The 17,088-nt window shown below is 41.6% G+C and overlaps 1 protein-coding gene across 4 annotated transcripts; it reads left to right on the top strand.

Moving 5' to 3' along the window:
• Positions 1 to 1,291: 1,291 nt before the first annotated feature.
• On the top strand, positions 1,292 to 15,553 carry naxd (NAD(P)HX dehydratase). 4 transcript variants are annotated; one of them, XM_088597075.1, is made up of 12 exons: positions 1,292 to 1,454; positions 2,568 to 2,932; positions 4,273 to 4,692; positions 8,187 to 8,334; positions 9,617 to 9,662; positions 9,754 to 9,842; positions 10,406 to 10,514; positions 11,183 to 11,233; positions 11,324 to 11,428; positions 12,455 to 12,575; positions 13,072 to 13,192; positions 14,204 to 15,553. In XM_088597075.1, exons 2-12 carry the CDS (start codon positions 2,578 to 2,580, stop codon positions 14,352 to 14,354), a joined length of 1,716 nt encoding a protein of 571 aa, XP_088453201.1. In that variant the 5' UTR covers positions 1,292 to 1,454; positions 2,568 to 2,577; the 3' UTR covers positions 14,355 to 15,553. The 4 variants fall into 4 exon arrangements, with proteins under 4 accessions (XP_088453201.1, XP_088453187.1, XP_088453178.1 ...); XM_088597061.1 differs by lacking the exon at positions 1,292 to 1,454 and adding an exon at positions 1,472 to 1,605; XM_088597052.1 differs by lacking the exon at positions 1,292 to 1,454 and having other exon boundaries at positions 1,633 to 2,932.
• Positions 15,554 to 17,088: the final 1,535 nt, after the last annotated feature.

The following is a 17,088-nucleotide window of genomic DNA, read 5'->3' as shown; positions in this document are numbered from 1 at the left end:
GGACCTCAGTTTTACTTCTTATCCAAAGGACAGTGCCTTTTTTGTTAACAGTATAGTGTCCCCGTCACTATACTGGGGCATTAGGACCCACGTAGACTGCAGTGTGAGCGCCCCCTACTGGCCTCTCTAATACCTCTACCAGCAGCAACCTTAGTTTTTCCCAGGAGGTCTCCCATCCAGGTACTGACCAGGCTCACACCTGCTGAGCTTCAGTGGGCTGCCAGTTGTAAGCTGTGAGTTGCAGAGTGACATGGCATAAGCAGTAGCACTAGTTTACAACTCCAGAGATTCCCCATATAACTATCCATACACAGTATATCCAACCGTTTTGTCTTTTTAATTGCTTCCCCACTGTCTAGAAGATGTAAATGATGTGTCGAAATAAACACCTAAGTCTTTTTCATACTGTAAGTAGCCTTTTCTACCATGTATAGTTTGGGTCACAACATTATATACAAGATAGAGCTGTTCTGGAATCTGTCCCGAGAGGAACAACCAGATACATTCTGCAGTTTAAGGGACTGTAATACACTGTAAGATTGTAGAAACTAAATATTGAATTGGTCTTGAATTGAGATTACAAGGGGAACTGATACACGTATTCAGAATCTTAGTGGAACAAGGTACCCAGTTATGCTGTTGAAGTCAATACCTTACCTCCTGTCATGAAATGGTTGGCCGAGGTGCTTGGGTCAATTATCAAAGGGACTCCTCCCCTCAATTATTAAAGTCCTTATTCATTATACATTTATTATATAATATATATACTATATATATTGCCTTTGATATTTTTTAAATTACTTGGACCAATTTAGCAACTTTTTCCAACTCTTCAGATGACCTAAAAACCTACAGCAGATAGACCCAGACTCCACGACCAGCATAAAGGCCGGTTCAGCTGTTGTCTTTAAGTTATCCGTCCATGATAGGCCGTCAGATACCGGCTCCCCCAATTAGAAATAAACGGCTTAATGGATGCACGAAAATCATTCCGCAGGTACTTGCTTCTGAGCTCTGAGGTGCAAACACTAGGGGGCAACAAGCGAGGAAAATCGTATTTAAGTCATTTTCTTGTGTTGTTATTGTCAGACAGTCACAGAATGTTTGACATTTCAAGAAAGGCTTGGTGTAATAGAAGTAATCTTGTACGCATTTTTAAAAAACCGTGAACAAAGCTGTTGCACTTCGGCTCCGGCGTCTTCTTGGCGCATGTTAACAAAGCTCTGGAGAATAACCTTTGAACTTCGGGCCTTCGCTCACTATGATTGGCTGTGTAGGGTTATGTACATTAATAACGTGAAACGCTCTTGTGTATTTCATACAGCTAGCTTCCTGTTTTCTGTGTAGCTTTTTTTCCCCCCCCTCACCCACCCCCCACCGGAGCAGCACCCTTATGATTCACACAAGCCGTTTCTGTGTTGTTATAGCTGGATTAAGTCGCGGTCGCTCAGTAGGTAAGCAGCGTGCGAGGCCCTGGAATGTCATGTCCCGGAACAGAGCGGCGACAAAGTGTAGCCGTGCAATGGGGAAAGGGGTCTGTGGCCACTTGCATTGTGGCAGTGCTCACCGCGGTTGCCGTTTCGCTCTTCTATTCGCACGAAGGAGGTAAAGTTGTAGTTTGCCTTTTGCAACTCGCGAGACGTAAATATCGATTTGATCACGCCCGCAGTTCAGCCACCCGCCCGAACAACTCGTGTCCACACTCATGTATCGTTTGTTTTTTTTGTTCTTACAAGAAAAACGCGAACCCACCTTCAAGTCGTTAGAAAGATTCCCCGTGTCCGTGATATCTTGAAATCTTAATCTTCGCAGAATGTTTCCAGGACAATTACAGCCCACGCATTTAAACACATTGAGGCGTTGTACACCTGGCATGGTTAATTTATTTTTCGCTTTTGATGTAACAACCTACTTGATGTGGCATATTTTTTAACTGAAACGATCTTCGATCATTTCTCCGTCGCTTTCTCTTATTTTTCTCCCAAAGCGTGAAAAACCGTACATTGTAACGGTGTGTGCTTAAGACCCATCGGACATCCAGATATTTAGTGTAATTCTAATGATGTAGTACACCCAGTGTCAGTGACGTCTTCCAGTCAGCACACAGCAGTTGTAAGCAGCTTTGCTGAGTCGTGGGTTAATCTTCATTGTGCAGAAATATGGTTTGAAACGTTACGGCTCGAAGCGAGTCGACTTCTTCGCCTGCTGGTCAAGGCGATGTGAACGAGAGAGAAAAACCGAACCTGATCTGATTTCGGAAAGAAAAAAACCCGAGGCCCGATTTGTGTGGACTACCATGGAGTGCGCCTGTATGCAAATTCAGATGCGCTCCATGTAACTTTGCCCGTCGTCTTCTGGCTCGTTGGTGCGGCTGGAGGGGTTATTTTCTTCTTGAGCACCTACCGTGCTCGCTGGCTTCTAACTATTATGCTAGCAAACACAAGGGGGTTCTTGTGGTCAGACGTGGAGACCAGAGCCTTGCTGGACATCTGGGGTGAGCAGGATGTGCAGACGGCGCTGGACGGAAACTTTCGGAACAGTCATGTTTACCGCGATGTCGCTTGCAGGCTGGGGGAGATGGGCTTCGACAGGACACCCGAGCAGTGCAGGATACGCGTGAAGGGGTTAAAGAGGCAGTACTACCAGGCCAAGGAAGGCATCAAAAAGAACGGACACTACCGCAAGATCTGCAAGTTTTATGACGAGATGGATAGGATACTGAGCAACAGACCCCACATCGACCCGCAGGACATGATCGATAGTGTGGCCATAGGGGACGAAGCAATGGACGGGACGGAAGAGGAGGGTGAAGGCATCGACCACCCGCAAGAAGCCTACGGAGAGAGCACCGGCGAGTGCTCCTACACTGAGCACCCGGTGAAGCTGGAGTACTCGTCCTTTCCGATTCCCGTGCCGGTGAGCAACAGTGCCAGTAAGTACCGCTTCTGTCGAAACTGCAGTTAGCACAGTTTACATTCTGACTTGCCCTGCCGCCGGGTCATTGATGCCTTTTAGATTTTAAACAGCAAAGGCAGGCAGAAGAATGTTCATTGCACCCGGACGTCTTGCGCCTGCCCTTCTCGATGTGATTTGTGATCGATAGTGTAAATTCATGATTGGTAGCCGTGAATGATTACAAGGCTTGGGTTTTCGTTTTCTTCAGAGGTAAAAACAGTAGCGGCAATATTCTTTGTTGTAGCTTGACAGAACAGCTATGACATACAAAATATTGCAATGAATGAAATCATAATTCTGATCAAGAAAGCAACAAATACGTCATAATCTACCAGCTCTTATCGGGTGAGATGAGACCTGTTAGCTTGCCAAAATGAACTGAACAGATGCAACCTTACCTCACTACAGTGCTGTGGTGCTTACAGGGTTCTTTAAAAAGACTGGGCACCAAAGTGAAGACAATTCTTACACTTTAAAGTAGGAATGCTTTTTACGGAAAACCTTGTGAATATGAGTTACATGGTTCTGGTGTACTACTGTATGTGGCTGTGTACAGTACTCATGTTTTTTTTTCCCTGTTTGGTGTCTTCTAAGTTTTAACCACAATTAAATTAAAGGGTTGGGAATGATTAAATGACAAAATTAGACACTGAATTGACTGTCATCTGTGGGCTGCCTTTAATTCAGAGTAGCCTAATTCAGAGTTAAAATATTTTAAGTTTCTGGACAATTGCCCCTTTATCTGGTTTCATGCAAAACTGCAATTTTATTGCAGTGGGTTAGGGTCAAGAAAAGGACTACATGTAAGCTGTCCAGAAACATGTCCATTGAAGCTACTCTACTTAAAGTGATTAGAAAATGAAAAACAAAGCCCCAGATTGTGCTATTTAAAAGCTTTGCCTTTGCCGAGTTGAAATATAATAAACTGTTTTAAAGGGGAAAATTGCAGTTGGCACACACTTCCTGCAAGTTATAGTTGGGTTAAGAAAAACAGAGGAAAGTTAGCATTCAGGTCTGTTGTAGTTATCTTCTTGCAGGGACTGCCTAAGTGAGACCTTAGAGAGAGAATGAAAAAAAAAAACTGTTCTATAATCTGCTTCTTTGCATTGAGCCTGTTGCCAATTTGCAATGGATGTGAGGGTTTCGGTTCTTCCAGAAGAAGACAGTGGAGCTTCACCGAACGTGCTGGAAAGGCGAAGGCGTGTGTGCCTGCTGGTTAGCTCGGCTTTGCTGTGGTCTTTCTGAAAGTGAGAAGCAGGCCCAGCTGTGCGGACTGGGAGCCGTAATCGTGTCGGTGTTTTTGTTTTGGTGTTGCAGGCGTGGGACAGAGGCAGAACCACGTCCAGAACAGTACCCCTGCTGCCACCCGCCCAAAGAGGTCCAAAAAGCGCTACGCGAACCTGTCGCTGGACAAGCTGATGGAGAAGTTCCTGGAGCAGAGCATGGAGGCCGAGGAGAGCTTCTATAAGTACGAGGAGCAGCGGCTCAAAGTGGAGGACAGGCGGCGCGAGGCGGAGCACGCCCGGGAGCTCCAGATGTTGCAGGTGCTGGGGCAGATGTTTGCCAGCATTGCCAGTCCTGCCGCCCCGCACCCCCAGACCGCGCCCTGCGCCCCTCCGCAGCGCCCCCACAATCCCCAGCCTGCAGGCTGTTCTAATCAAACTGCGACACCGGGCCCAGCCCAGGCCATAGGTACCTCTGCTTTCATCCCGCCTCCTCGCCGCAGGAGTCCCAAAAGTGAGCGGTGGGCCAGCTGTGGTGGCAGGATAGCCGTGTGTGTGGAGAAGACGCGCGCCGGCTTGTCGCGGTTCACGGTTCTGTTAAGTCTGACTTGAGCGCATCGAAGTCTCGTGACCGTATTGCGTTGGGAGCGTTCTTTGCGTGTTGCGGCGGACTGGTGTCCTCTCCAGGGCGTCGCCCTGCCTTGCTCCCTGTGCTGCTGGGATAGGCTACAAGTTTGCCGCCATACATGCCCAGAAATGAGTGGCTTTCTGATAATGGGTGGATGTGTCTGTTCATTAAAATGTTTTGTTTTGTTTTGTTTTGTTTTGTTTTTTTAAATCGCACATCGTAGATAGTTAAAGGATACCTGCTGGGGGTTATTCAGAGCCGTTGATTGTAATAGTGGATGTGAAAAACACTTGAGCATCAAAATCTGTTGGTGGCTGTGGGGTTATTAGCTTGTGAAACGGTTTGGCCACGATGTCACCAGGTCAGTGGGCACAGAGTGGTCATGTTCTTGTGTCAGGGGGCACTTTCTTACGGTGCAGATACGGGTCAGTCAGGCCAGCTTTGAAAGGGATCTCTGGGATCCCGTCTGTGGCTGAGATGTCTTGCAGCAGGGAAAGTCGAACTCCTGGATACTGTGGCATAAGTCCTCACACTGTACTGAGAGTAGGCCAGTTGTTGTTAGCACCTGAATTAACACCTTAAATAATAAATATTGATCCCCCTTTGCTTAATTAGACTTAACTCCCTAAACTAAGGAGAGGTGAAAGGCCCAGCAAGTCTGTTTTCAGTTTTTAAGTATAAACTTAAGATGACTAGAGAGACTTTTTTATGTCTGACATTTCCTATAATCTCATTGTAATTTTCAAAGGTCCATGTATTTGATATTATACACTGCTTCTGGTGCTGTCAGATCTAATGCTACTTTTCTGCATAAGGCTTAATAAACTTTCTGTTCCATTTCTTTTCCTCTTCCATCTTGAAAATACTCCGACACAACTGCTCAGTTGCAAACACGTGCCACCGAGCACTTGTTTCCTTACAAAAACATTTAGAGGGAAGTGTCGCAGTGCCGATTCTTATTAGTGCAAAGTGCCCTTGCAGCAATGACAAGTCCTAACACATATAAATTCTTAAACAGAAGGGAAATGTGTTATTTTCAGGTTTTTGAAGGAATAGAACAAGTCAAACAATATTGCAGAGAAGACAAGCAATAAATACATCGGTTAATGACTTATCTATAAAAACCATGGCTCTAGATTAAATTGTCATTTACCTGCTTGACTGCTTAATTCCTAATAAGGATTAAGCTGTTTTTTCAGAATATTTTTTCTGAAATGTCATCTAAAACCTGCAAGCAAATTTGAAGGCTTCCAAGTGGGCCTTTAGCTGTGTGAATTAATTGACACTATTTTGATGTATTGTAATTGACATTTCATCAAGCAGATGATGATCCAGTGTGGGTGGGAAAATTATTCCAGGACCTTTTCATTGTGATGTACAAATCTAAAGCAACTTTAGTTGTTCATGAAAGCTGGGTTAATCGGACAAACGGTTCTATAACAACAGTAGTTTGTGTTATGAGCTGAATAGTGATGATAAAAAAGAAATAGTTGTCAAGGAGCCATCTTGATGCAGATAAGAAAACAAATTTCACATTTGCATTCATCCTATTTGTAATAAAATTCTAACTGTAAAAGTTGGAGTTATTTGATCCAACATCCAACAGTTTTTGAGCAGGAGCGGTTTGTATGACGGGTCACATTTCTCAAAATGGTTTATAACCTGTCAAGAGTGCAGAAATTATCATCGGAACTTTTCGATGCAAATTTGGTATTGATAAAATCGGCTAAGTTTGCAGGGCAAAGGTATTTGACCAGCAATGTCAAAAGTGGGAAGAAAAAAGATCAGACAATCGCTAAAGGCTTTCACTGTTTGTGAAAAACTAATCTTATTATTGCACAATTAAAATAAAATAATTGTCAAAGCATTAATCAGTTTTTACAGAAGAGTCTCACAATAAAAGCATTCTTCAGATTGCACTTCTTTTCTATTGACAAGTGCTTAAAGCCTATTTCATCAGTCTAAGCAGATGAAATTACAGAGATAAGGAAGGTAGCCAACAAGATGAGGCCATTTGAAGCCTCTAGAAAATTATTTTCTAAACTCAGTATCTTCTTTGGGAATATAGTTCTAGTAAACGTGTAAGTGTAGATTTAAAAATAAATGTTATAAATGTACAGTAAAAGAACGAAATGCTAACCAAAGAAATAACACAAGTTAAAAAAAAAGCAAAACTCAGTCTTCTTAATATTGCCCCTATGTGCTTGTGTATTCCATATATCCTTGCTTAGAAGAATATTGGCTTAGACCCTTTTCCTGTCTCGGTCTCTGACCTGTTCGCCATGTTTTGGCTGATGTTCTTCCTCAGACTGTGCACATTACACAGAAGCCTTAATGCCTTCCTCTACATGTATTAAGACAATGAATACATCAGATGTGTTGGTCTTTAAAGAAAGAAACCACATAACTGTGCTTAAACAAAATGGGGCATAACGTGTATTGAGTCATTTTTTGAAAAAAGAAATGGGATAAAATAAAAACGTTGAAGTTACATACATTTTGTTGCCTGTATGTAATGGGGCTCAGCGGTGCTGAGTATGTTACAGAAGTGATGTCACTCCTCAAAGCACAAGTATAGCTGAGGTCACTGCCGTCTAGAGAGTGGCTCTGTGAGTGCAGTGAAGCCCTTGAGTAACCAGGATCGAATCCTGCCAGAGCAGAGATGCACCTGGCAGACTTACGACCAATGCTGAGACTATGTAGCTCAGCTCGAGTTGAAATGAGCTGGGGAAGTACTCTCACATCTCTTTTGTACATTAGAGGGGGAGAACCACCCCAGGCCGTTGAAGCCAGGGTCTGGTTGGTTTTCATGCAGCCTGAGCTCATCTTGGCTTTTACTGATCAGTTTTTTACTGATAGCTAACTCAGTTACATTTCCAGAGTTATAGACCATAATAATTTAGAAATATGTTTATAAAACCTTTGTCTGTGGCTTTCCAGGATCGAGGCCTGGCTGTTTCTAACATACATGTGCCAGGTAAAGTGTGCTACTGTGTTTTACAATAAGGTGTGCCAGTGCATAACTTTTAGAGTTTTAAATGTTAATCAGTTTTAGGTACAGATCTCTTTTCCTCCTCGAGTGTTCATGAAAGCATTGGTGATACCTACTGCCTTTCGGTATTTCCCTCTGACAATTAGAAAGACAGCCTTGGTAAGATTTAGTAGGGTAAGAATTGCCACTAATAAGAGACAGTATTCTTAACTGCCAATAAGAAAAAAATAAAAAAGGTCAACTAGTTTATTGACCTTCGGTAGCACTGTACTCAGTGGTTAATTTCTGAGTATACGGTACTCTCAGTCCTGATCAGTATTAGTTTGTCTCTGTAGCTTACCTGTCTCTGCAGCAAAGTGAGGTCAGACTATTTCTGTTTCTTTTCCAGTAATTGAGCGAGCCTTCTCACTTAGAAGTCCATCACCGAGGAATATGGAAAATATGATTCCGCTTGTGAAAAATATTATTCCTCCTTGGACTTCAAAAAAACATAAAGGCCAGGATGGAAGAGTTGGTATCATAGGAGGATGTCAAGAGTAAGTTGACTTACTATCTCCAAATTATAGGGAAACATGAAAGCCGGAATTCCTTCATAATGAGAATGACTTCACCTTGAAACACCTTTCAAAATCCAGTCTTCCCTGTTTTAATATATAGAATTTATTTTGTAAGGTCAAATCACAGTTTTTATTTTCCTGTTTGTAATCCTTTTGAATAGCTAGCTGTTCTGAATAGCCTGCTAGCCCTGCAACACATCAGTATGCACTGGGATAGTGGGAGAAATTAAAGGCACGTGTTGTCCAGCTTAACCTTGGTACAAGTTTTGCATATGGAACTGGAAGCAATAGGATATGATTCTATTAAAAAAATAAACTATTAACATAAATTAGTGACTGTACATGTATCTGCTTTCAAGAGTTTAGATCCTGATTTAGGCAAAGTTGTCCATGTACTATGTTTGGAGTATAAATAAATATATTTGTTAAAAGCAAAAACTATTCCAGAATATCTGGAAGTTATGTAAAAATTACTGTAAGATTCTGCAGGCTCTGACCTGCATCAGTGCAAAGAAGTTCCTGAAGCAATGCAGACCAGAGACGATCATCTCACGATTGTGTTTGATAGCTCACGCAAAGGAAGCATTAGCTTCATTACAAAACAATAAAACGTCTAGACATTTTTAAGTTTAATAATAATAATTCCTTACACTTATATAGCACTTTTCTGGACACTCCACTCAAAGAGCTTTACAGGTAATGGGGACTCCCCTCCACCACCACTAATGATGCAATGGTAGCCATAGTGCACCAGTATGCTCCCCACACATCAGCTCTCAGTGGGGAGGAGAACAGAGTGATGAAGCCAATTCATAGATGGGGATTATTAGAAGGCCATGATTGGTAAAGGCCAGGGGGAAATTTGGCCAGGACGCCAGGGTAACACCCCTACTCTTTGAGAGAAACACCATGGGATTTTTAATGACCACAGAGTCAGGACCTCGGTTTTACATCTCATCTGAAGGACAGTGCCTTTTTACAATATAGTGTTCCGTCACTATACTGGGGCATTCGAACCCACACAGACTGCAAGGTGTGCTCCCCCTGCTGGCCCTACTAACACCTCTTCCAGAAGCAACCTTAGTGTTTCCCAGGAGGTCTCCCATCCAGATACTGACCAGGCTCACACCTGCTTAGCTTCAGGTTGACAGTTGTGAATTGCTGGGTGATGTAAATTCTCAATAACTAGCTGTGACTATAATATATAATATAGATGAGAATGACCGATGCATTAACAATGTCTTTTGTTCTTTTAAAAAAGGTACACAGGAGCACCATACTTTGCAGCTATTTCAGCACTTAAAGTGGTACGTTCACGAAAAATCTGAAGAAATCATTTCCTTCACTTATGCAGATGTACAGTAGAACTTATACTTTCCTTGTTTTATTCTGTTCCAGGGAGCTGATTTGTCACATGTATTTTGTACCAAAGATGCTGCAACTGTAATAAAATCCTACAGTCCAGAGCTCATAGTACATCCAGTCCTGTAAGTTAAGCTCAGTTTCCTTTCAGTACTTTACAGTCGACATTAGGGATTGGTTTTTTTTCCTTCTTATTATAATGGAGGAAATTTAAACATAAGCAGCTGATTTTAATCTGTCTGAGGACTGAAAAAAACATTTCAAGAAAATAAGAAACCTTATATAAAACCAAAAGCCTTATGACTTTTAAGAACAGTACTTAAGTGTGAAGCACTAACTGGGTAGTTTTATCCTACTGCAGGCTACTACTGTTTTTTATGTAAGCAATACCTCGATCTATGAGGGTCGCTTGGTATATTTAATAGTATAAAAACTCCAGTATTGATTTTGGGGAAATAGTAAGACAATCAAACCATCCAGGGAGAGGGGAAAGCTCTAGGATGATGTAGCTGAGACCCCATGGGGGCCAGTTTGGTACAGGGTCTCAGTTTCTGCAATGAAAGAAATTAATGAGTTTAGTTCTTATACTTGTTAATGCACTGTTGTCTCGGAAATTTTTAAACTGGAAGGCCGTAGGTAGATTCTCATGCTTACTGTCTGCGTCTTATCTGGCTGGTTTATTTTTCAGCGACAGTCCCAACGCAGTCGCAGAAGTGGAGAAGTGGCTGCCCAGGCTTCACAGTGTCGTTGTCGGACCAGGCTTGGGCAGAGACGATAAGCTCCTGGAAAATGCTAAGGTACAGCTCATGGAATACAAAATACACAGCACTGTAGGCCAAAGAGGTGCTTCCAGAGTACTGTTCTAAAGAACGGACACACGATTGAAGAGAATTTATATAATGTGGAAAACCTGTTTTTGTTTCTTCCAAACCTGATGAATCTGACTTGTGTGAAACCCCAAATGCACCTTGCTCAATGTTTATTTACAGTTTTAGGAACAGAAAGAGGTTGCACGCAACATTCTCATCACAGCACTTTCAATAACCTCTTTGAATTCAGGGTCAAGGTGACTCGGAGCCTCTCCCATCACACAGACACAAACACGCTCACACTCACAACAGGGCCAGTTTTCCCGTTATGTCTTTGGATAGTGAAGGGCGAGGAAACTGAATCATCGGAAGACACCCCATGCAAAGATGGGGAAAATGGAGACAGAACCCTAGGAATTGAACGCAGGGCCCCAGTGCTAACTGCTGTGCTACAGTGTTGTCCATCTTGCTTTAGATTTTTTTTTTATTCAGTTCATAATATGGAATTAAATCTGTTAGATAGTTGCCGTTCCACAGCTACAAAATAACGTTTAATAAAATACTCTTTTCCTCCGTCTTTGAGTAAACGTGTAGCTGGTGTCTCTTTTTCGCCACAGTTCAAAAGCTAGTTAAAGGAGATTGTCATTTAATTCTAGGGCATCATAGAAAAATCCAGATCAAGAGGTATTCCAGTCGTCATTGATGCGGTAAATCCATATTTCTTTTTTATAATAAAATTGCAAATGTCCAAGTGTAGTTTGTGAGTTCTCACCTGGTGATTGATTTATTTTCAATAGGACGGATTGTGGCTTGTAGCACAGCAGCCATCAGTCATTCAAGGCTACCAGATGGGTATTTTGACTCCAAATGTCATGGAGTTCAGTCGGCTGTATGAAGCAATGGTAAGCATGGAACTGTGTAATGTGGATGAGGTGCCTCTTCATGTAGTAATTAGGGGAAAAGCTTGTTGCTAATTATGAATGTTACATGAATTCAGTCCAAATAATAATAATAATAAACTTTATTTTTCATAGCGCCTTTAAAGGTGGCTTACAGAATGACAATAACAATAGAAAAATACACAAGAATGTACGATGAGAATGCACAATGAGAGGAGACAGTAGATGGAGGTACTGAACACAGTAGGAGCAGAGGGTAAAGAACAGGACCAGTTAAGGAAAGGCTCTTCTAAAGAAGAAGGTTTTCAGTCTGGATTTGAAGGAGTTTAGAGAAAGTGACTCTCTGATATCCTTGGGGAGAGATTTCCAGAGCTTGGGGGCATAACAGGAGAGGGCTCTGTCACCCATAGAGTGTAGACAGGCTTGGGGGACAGTTAGGAGACCAGAATTAGAAGAGTGAAGGTTGCGAGTTGGAGAGTAGGACGATAGTAGCTCAGACAGGTACTTAGGTGCCTCAGTGAGCATGAGGATTTTGGGGTCGACATGAAACTTGACAGGAAGTCAGTGCAGGGACTCCAGGACAGGAGTAATGTGATCACTTGCACTAGACCTGGTCAGGATTCTGGATGCCGAATTTTGAACATACTGGAGTTTGTTCAATGTGAATTTAGAAACCCCAGAGAGTAGAATGTTACAGTAGTCAATACCGTCCTCACTAGTATGAACACAGGATAAAAAAAAAATTTGAGGCCATTCCACTTATCACATCAGAATGTGACATTTTTCTCTCTTCTTTTAGTGATTGGAACACTGCATCAGGTAGTTTCCAGTGTATACTCCTAAGTGGCCAGACAGCTAGTTCTGTACACTAATATTTCTTTGTGTATAAGAAAGCTCAATGCTGGTGCCACATATTGCCTGTGCTCTTTTTTCTGGTAAATGCCAGTTTGATTTTTTCCCCCCAAAAAAAGATAAATAAGTAATTCTCCCCCCACATCCCTCAAAACCATATCGTATCTCTTGCTGCAGTGCAGGGACCCCATGGACACGAATGATAACAGGAGAAATGTCATGCGTTTGAGTGAAGCCATGGGCAACCTGACTGTTGTCCTAAAAGGCGAAGAAGATATCATATCTGATGGAGACAAAGGTGAGACTTCTGCAGCTTGCAGTGAAATAACAGTAGTGCCCCACACGGATAGATATATAAAACTATTACTCTTGCGGTATAAATGGAGAAGGTAAATCACCACACGCACCGAATTTCACAGAGGTTGCTCTGTGGCTGAAAGGTTGCTGGTTCATATCCTGTGACCGGCAGAGGAATCCTACTCCGTTAGGCCCCTGACCAAGGCCCTTAACCCCAACTGCTCCAGGGGCGCCGTATAAATGGCTGACCCTGAGCTCTGAACCCAGGCTTCTCTCCCTGTCTGTGTGTCTCATGGAGAGCAAGTTGGGGTATGTGAAAAGACAAATCCCTAATAAAAGAAATTGTATATGGCCAATAAAGTGATCTCTCTCTTAAATTCTTAGATGATGGCTGTCGTCTGCCGTCAGAATCCTCTCGGTTAAATCACTCGCCCACAGCTGTTTTTCATAAGCTGCACTGATGTCTGATCATTTCACCCTTCTGCCACTTTCCTCAGTGGTGACGTGCAGCCATGAAGGCAGCAGCCGCAGATGCGGAGGACAGGGGGACCTCCTGTCCGGCTCCCTCGGAGCGCTGGCTCACTGGGCGTACACGTCGCCGCCTGAGAAAAGACACGGGTAAGACACCTGCGAAGATGACCTCTGGACCCGCCCCACCGCCCGTAACAGTATTGCAAACTTGTTTCTGAGACACAGACCTGACTTAACACTTGGGTAAGACCATCTGTGAGAACGTCGGTCCTTCGTAATCACTTCGTAATTCCTGCTCATTCGGTATGAATCTGGTTAGCATCAGTTTCCTGAAATTGCGCTATTACATTGTGCAGGAAGGCTGCTTGAATTCTATGTTGGGTAACAAGCTAAATTACAGCCACGGATATATTCAACTAAAGTTCATCTGAATGGATGTTTTATCCAGGATATTTTCGTTCATCGTACCATTATTCACGGTGATGTTTTTTTGAATGATTAGATGTTTCTGAATAACATTTTTCCATTGTTCTTAAGACTTTGTTCTTTATAAATTATACTCATTTGTAATTAATACCTTTGTATTTTACATTGAATCACATCAAATTTTACCCCACGTGTAGTGCAGTATATAACTATACATAATTATATACTGTATATAATAGTATGTAAACACACACTATACTGTATAACAGTTTCTAAAGATTGTAGTACCTGATATTATGGATTTTACCATAATTTACAGTATGACAGGCCTCCAACATGGAAACATGTTGCTCTAATGTCAAAGGACTTGCACATAAGATTTGGGTGATGGGCAGCCATTGTAGCCTTTTTACCGATCAAGCATACTTCTCGACTCCAGAGATTTATTAACTAACTGGCTTTTTAACCACTGCATCACAAACTGCCTTTCTCTGCGGTGTCGCAACAACAGAATTCCAGCTCAGGTTATATTTTTTCTACTATAAAAACTTTCATTCACACTGTGTAACCACTGTTGGAACGACTTCTTTGTAGCTTTTAAAGGTGAAGTGTGTTTTCGGCCTACTGCAAAATGTTTTGAATTTCACACAATGTTTTGAATGCTTATGTTGTTCAGGCGCACGAAAAATCGCCCCCGTACGTGACAGTTTTATTTCTGTTCCTCTCTTGCAGGATCAAACCCTCACTCATTGCTGCGTTTGGGGCCTGTAGTCTCACACGCCAGTGCAACTACCAGGCTTTCCACAGACACGGCCGAGCAACGACCACCACAGATATGATCGCAGAAATCGGCACAGCTTTTAAAAAACTATTTGAAAGTTAAAGCCGAGCAGGTTGCAGGAAAAGACAAAGGTCTCCAGCCTTCTTCGCCTACTGTAGTAAAGTAAGCCGTTTCAGGTTCAACACTTTCTCAAGTGCAGCAGCAATCTTAATGAGCTGTTCTGAAGTCATAAACATTTAAAAACCCCTTAGCAATAGACTTTCTAAACAGTAAGAAAGTAACTTCTTAAGTACATGGAGAACTGCAAAGGTTATTTCATGAGAAAATTTGAATTGCATTAACTATTCTTGTGTTAATACACTTCCTTCCTGCTGGAGTTTCCACTGTGAAACTGAGGCTTAAGAGAATTTTCACAGTAAAAATATACTTGCATTTTTTTGTTGCAAATCACTGTGATGTAGCATTTTGACATTTCAAGAGTTTAATGTTTCTGTAATTTTCTACAGATAACTCGGGATTGTTATGGAATTACAAACTATTTTCTCCAATTCATATTCCTTATCCTTAAGAGTTGTGTTTGTCCCTAAGAAAAAAAACAGCTGTATTTCATTCCACAGCTTAAAGCTCAATATCTATTTTCCTATTTAAATAAATTGCACAAGGAAGATTATTCTGTATATTTCAGCCCTTTCTCTCTCCTGTACAGAGGTAAGAGTAGGCAAGCTCTTAAAAGTCATTATCATTCACTAAACCAGAGCTCCTCTACAACACCACCCCCTACAAATGCTGTAAATGTGCAAATGGAGTTACGCCAGCTGTGTTTTAAAAATGCACTGCTCCTTTCTTAAGCAGCAATACCACTCAAGTCTTCCTCACCAGAAAGTATACTCAAATTGATGGACAGCACAAGTCTTGTGAAAAGATAGTTCTTCCCAATCCTGAAGAATGCAAGACTTGAGACTATTCAGGCCTGACAATCAGTCTCTGCAACAGAAGTTTGCACTTCGGGTCCTGGAGAGTAACAGCACGGTAGGTAATCTAAAACCTACTGTCGTCAAAAGCTTGGAAACAGTGATAATTTAGGCCACTGCAGTCAGCAATTTAGTCATCCAGGGATGAGGTGAACCGAAGAAGACCCAGGGCTCTCTTGGAGTGATTGACTACTCCAAAACCTTTGCAGTTTTCCTTCAAGTGAATTTAGAAAAGAATGTAACTAAAGTACTGTAGCATTATGTAACACTTAATTTTGCCCGTTTTTGTTAACTTCCCATAACCCGAGCAAAATAAAACAATTTTGAAAAGCCTGTTTCCTGAAGTCTCAACATCATAGTCGACAGTGCGCGTACAACATTTTTAATTTTGAAATTAAAGAATGCACTGAGGGTTTCTGTTTGTGCTAAGAAGTTTAAAGCATTCACCCGCATGCATTTTCTGGGATATCTATCTCATGTCAGATGAAATGACATGTACAAAGTACACACTTCTGGAAAGAAAATATTAACTTGGAATTTAGTTGAAGTGTCATCTTTATCATTTTAAAAAGAACACTTACAGTATATGAATATTGAGGTTCTTCCCTTTTATTTTTTAAGCGCTTTGAGAAGCCACATTTAAAGGTGCTATATAAAATAAAGTTTATTATTATTTTATGTATACCAGTTCACTCAATTGAAGATGGCATGGGTACACCTGTATAACCTGTGTGACCTGAATAATACACTATGCCTCTGTAACTTGTTTTGACAGAAAGAAATCCTCTATGGTGAAAGAAGTTACATGCTTTGCTATTATAAAAATACATTATGAAATTAGTAGTAGCTTCTATTACATTTAAATGCAACAGTATTGTACATCATACATTTTATACAAGTTCACAAAATGTAAATGCTATATAAAGTAAGAATGTTAATGTTCAAGTGATATACATAAAATAGTAATTAAAATAAGGTTGTCAGATTACTGACTTTACATAAAATGAGTTTTAAAATTAAATGCATGTTTTATAATTATATAATAACATCTTTATATTAGCAAAGATTATATTTAAATGCTTTTCCCTAGGAAAAACAAAGCATGGATTAAAACAGTTTATCCAGTGCACATTATTTTTCAAGTACTTTTTTTTTTCATTAGAATCTCCAATTATTCGAAAATGGCAAATTGTTTTTTACACAGAAGAGAATGAGGACATGCACTTCGCCGACACACTGTCTCTTGAGACACTCATCTGTTAATACATCACAGGTACTCAGCCCCATGTCGGAGGTTCATCACAGACAGGTGGAGAGGCTTGTCTACCTGTTGGACTGAGAGCCCATGAGGGCTGTAGGGATCAAAAGGGCTGCTGAATGATCCCACCATACCCTCAGCCCCCATTACAGTCTGCTAATTATGGAAATTACAACGCCTCATGGAAGTGAACTGTTGCTTGTGCCTTAATAATTTTAGGTGGAGGTTTTTCAGAGAAGCTGCCCATGTCTTATGACCACTGCCCATTCACTGCAGGGATTGTGAACCAAGGTTATGAGACACAGCCCAGCTCTTCATATTGTTAGCTGGCTGAGGTGTACTGCTGTTGACGTCTTCCCAGGGAACAACAAAATAAAAAGGTCTTCAGTTAGAAAATGTGCTCCACATCAGTTTACACCCAGGAGCCCATCGATGCAGCTTTTCCCTCCATGATGGCCAGTTCACATCTCGCATCTCCCCAGTCTGCTTACGTGAAATTTCTAGAACTGGAAACAAAGCTGCTGAGCCGTCTACTCATTTAAGAAAGGTTACAGATCAGCCCATGGGGTGGTTATTAATCTCCTCTGGTCGTTTCTTGCATGAAACC

Source organism: Lepisosteus platostomus, chromosome 2 (assembly GCF_059453375.1).
Source record: "Lepisosteus platostomus isolate fLepPlt1 chromosome 2, fLepPlt1.hap1, whole genome shotgun sequence".
Classification (NCBI taxonomy): domain Eukaryota; kingdom Metazoa; phylum Chordata; class Actinopteri; order Semionotiformes; family Lepisosteidae; genus Lepisosteus; species Lepisosteus platostomus.
The sequence above is the reverse complement of the archived record's forward strand: the minus strand, read 5'-3'. Positions and strand labels throughout refer to the sequence as shown.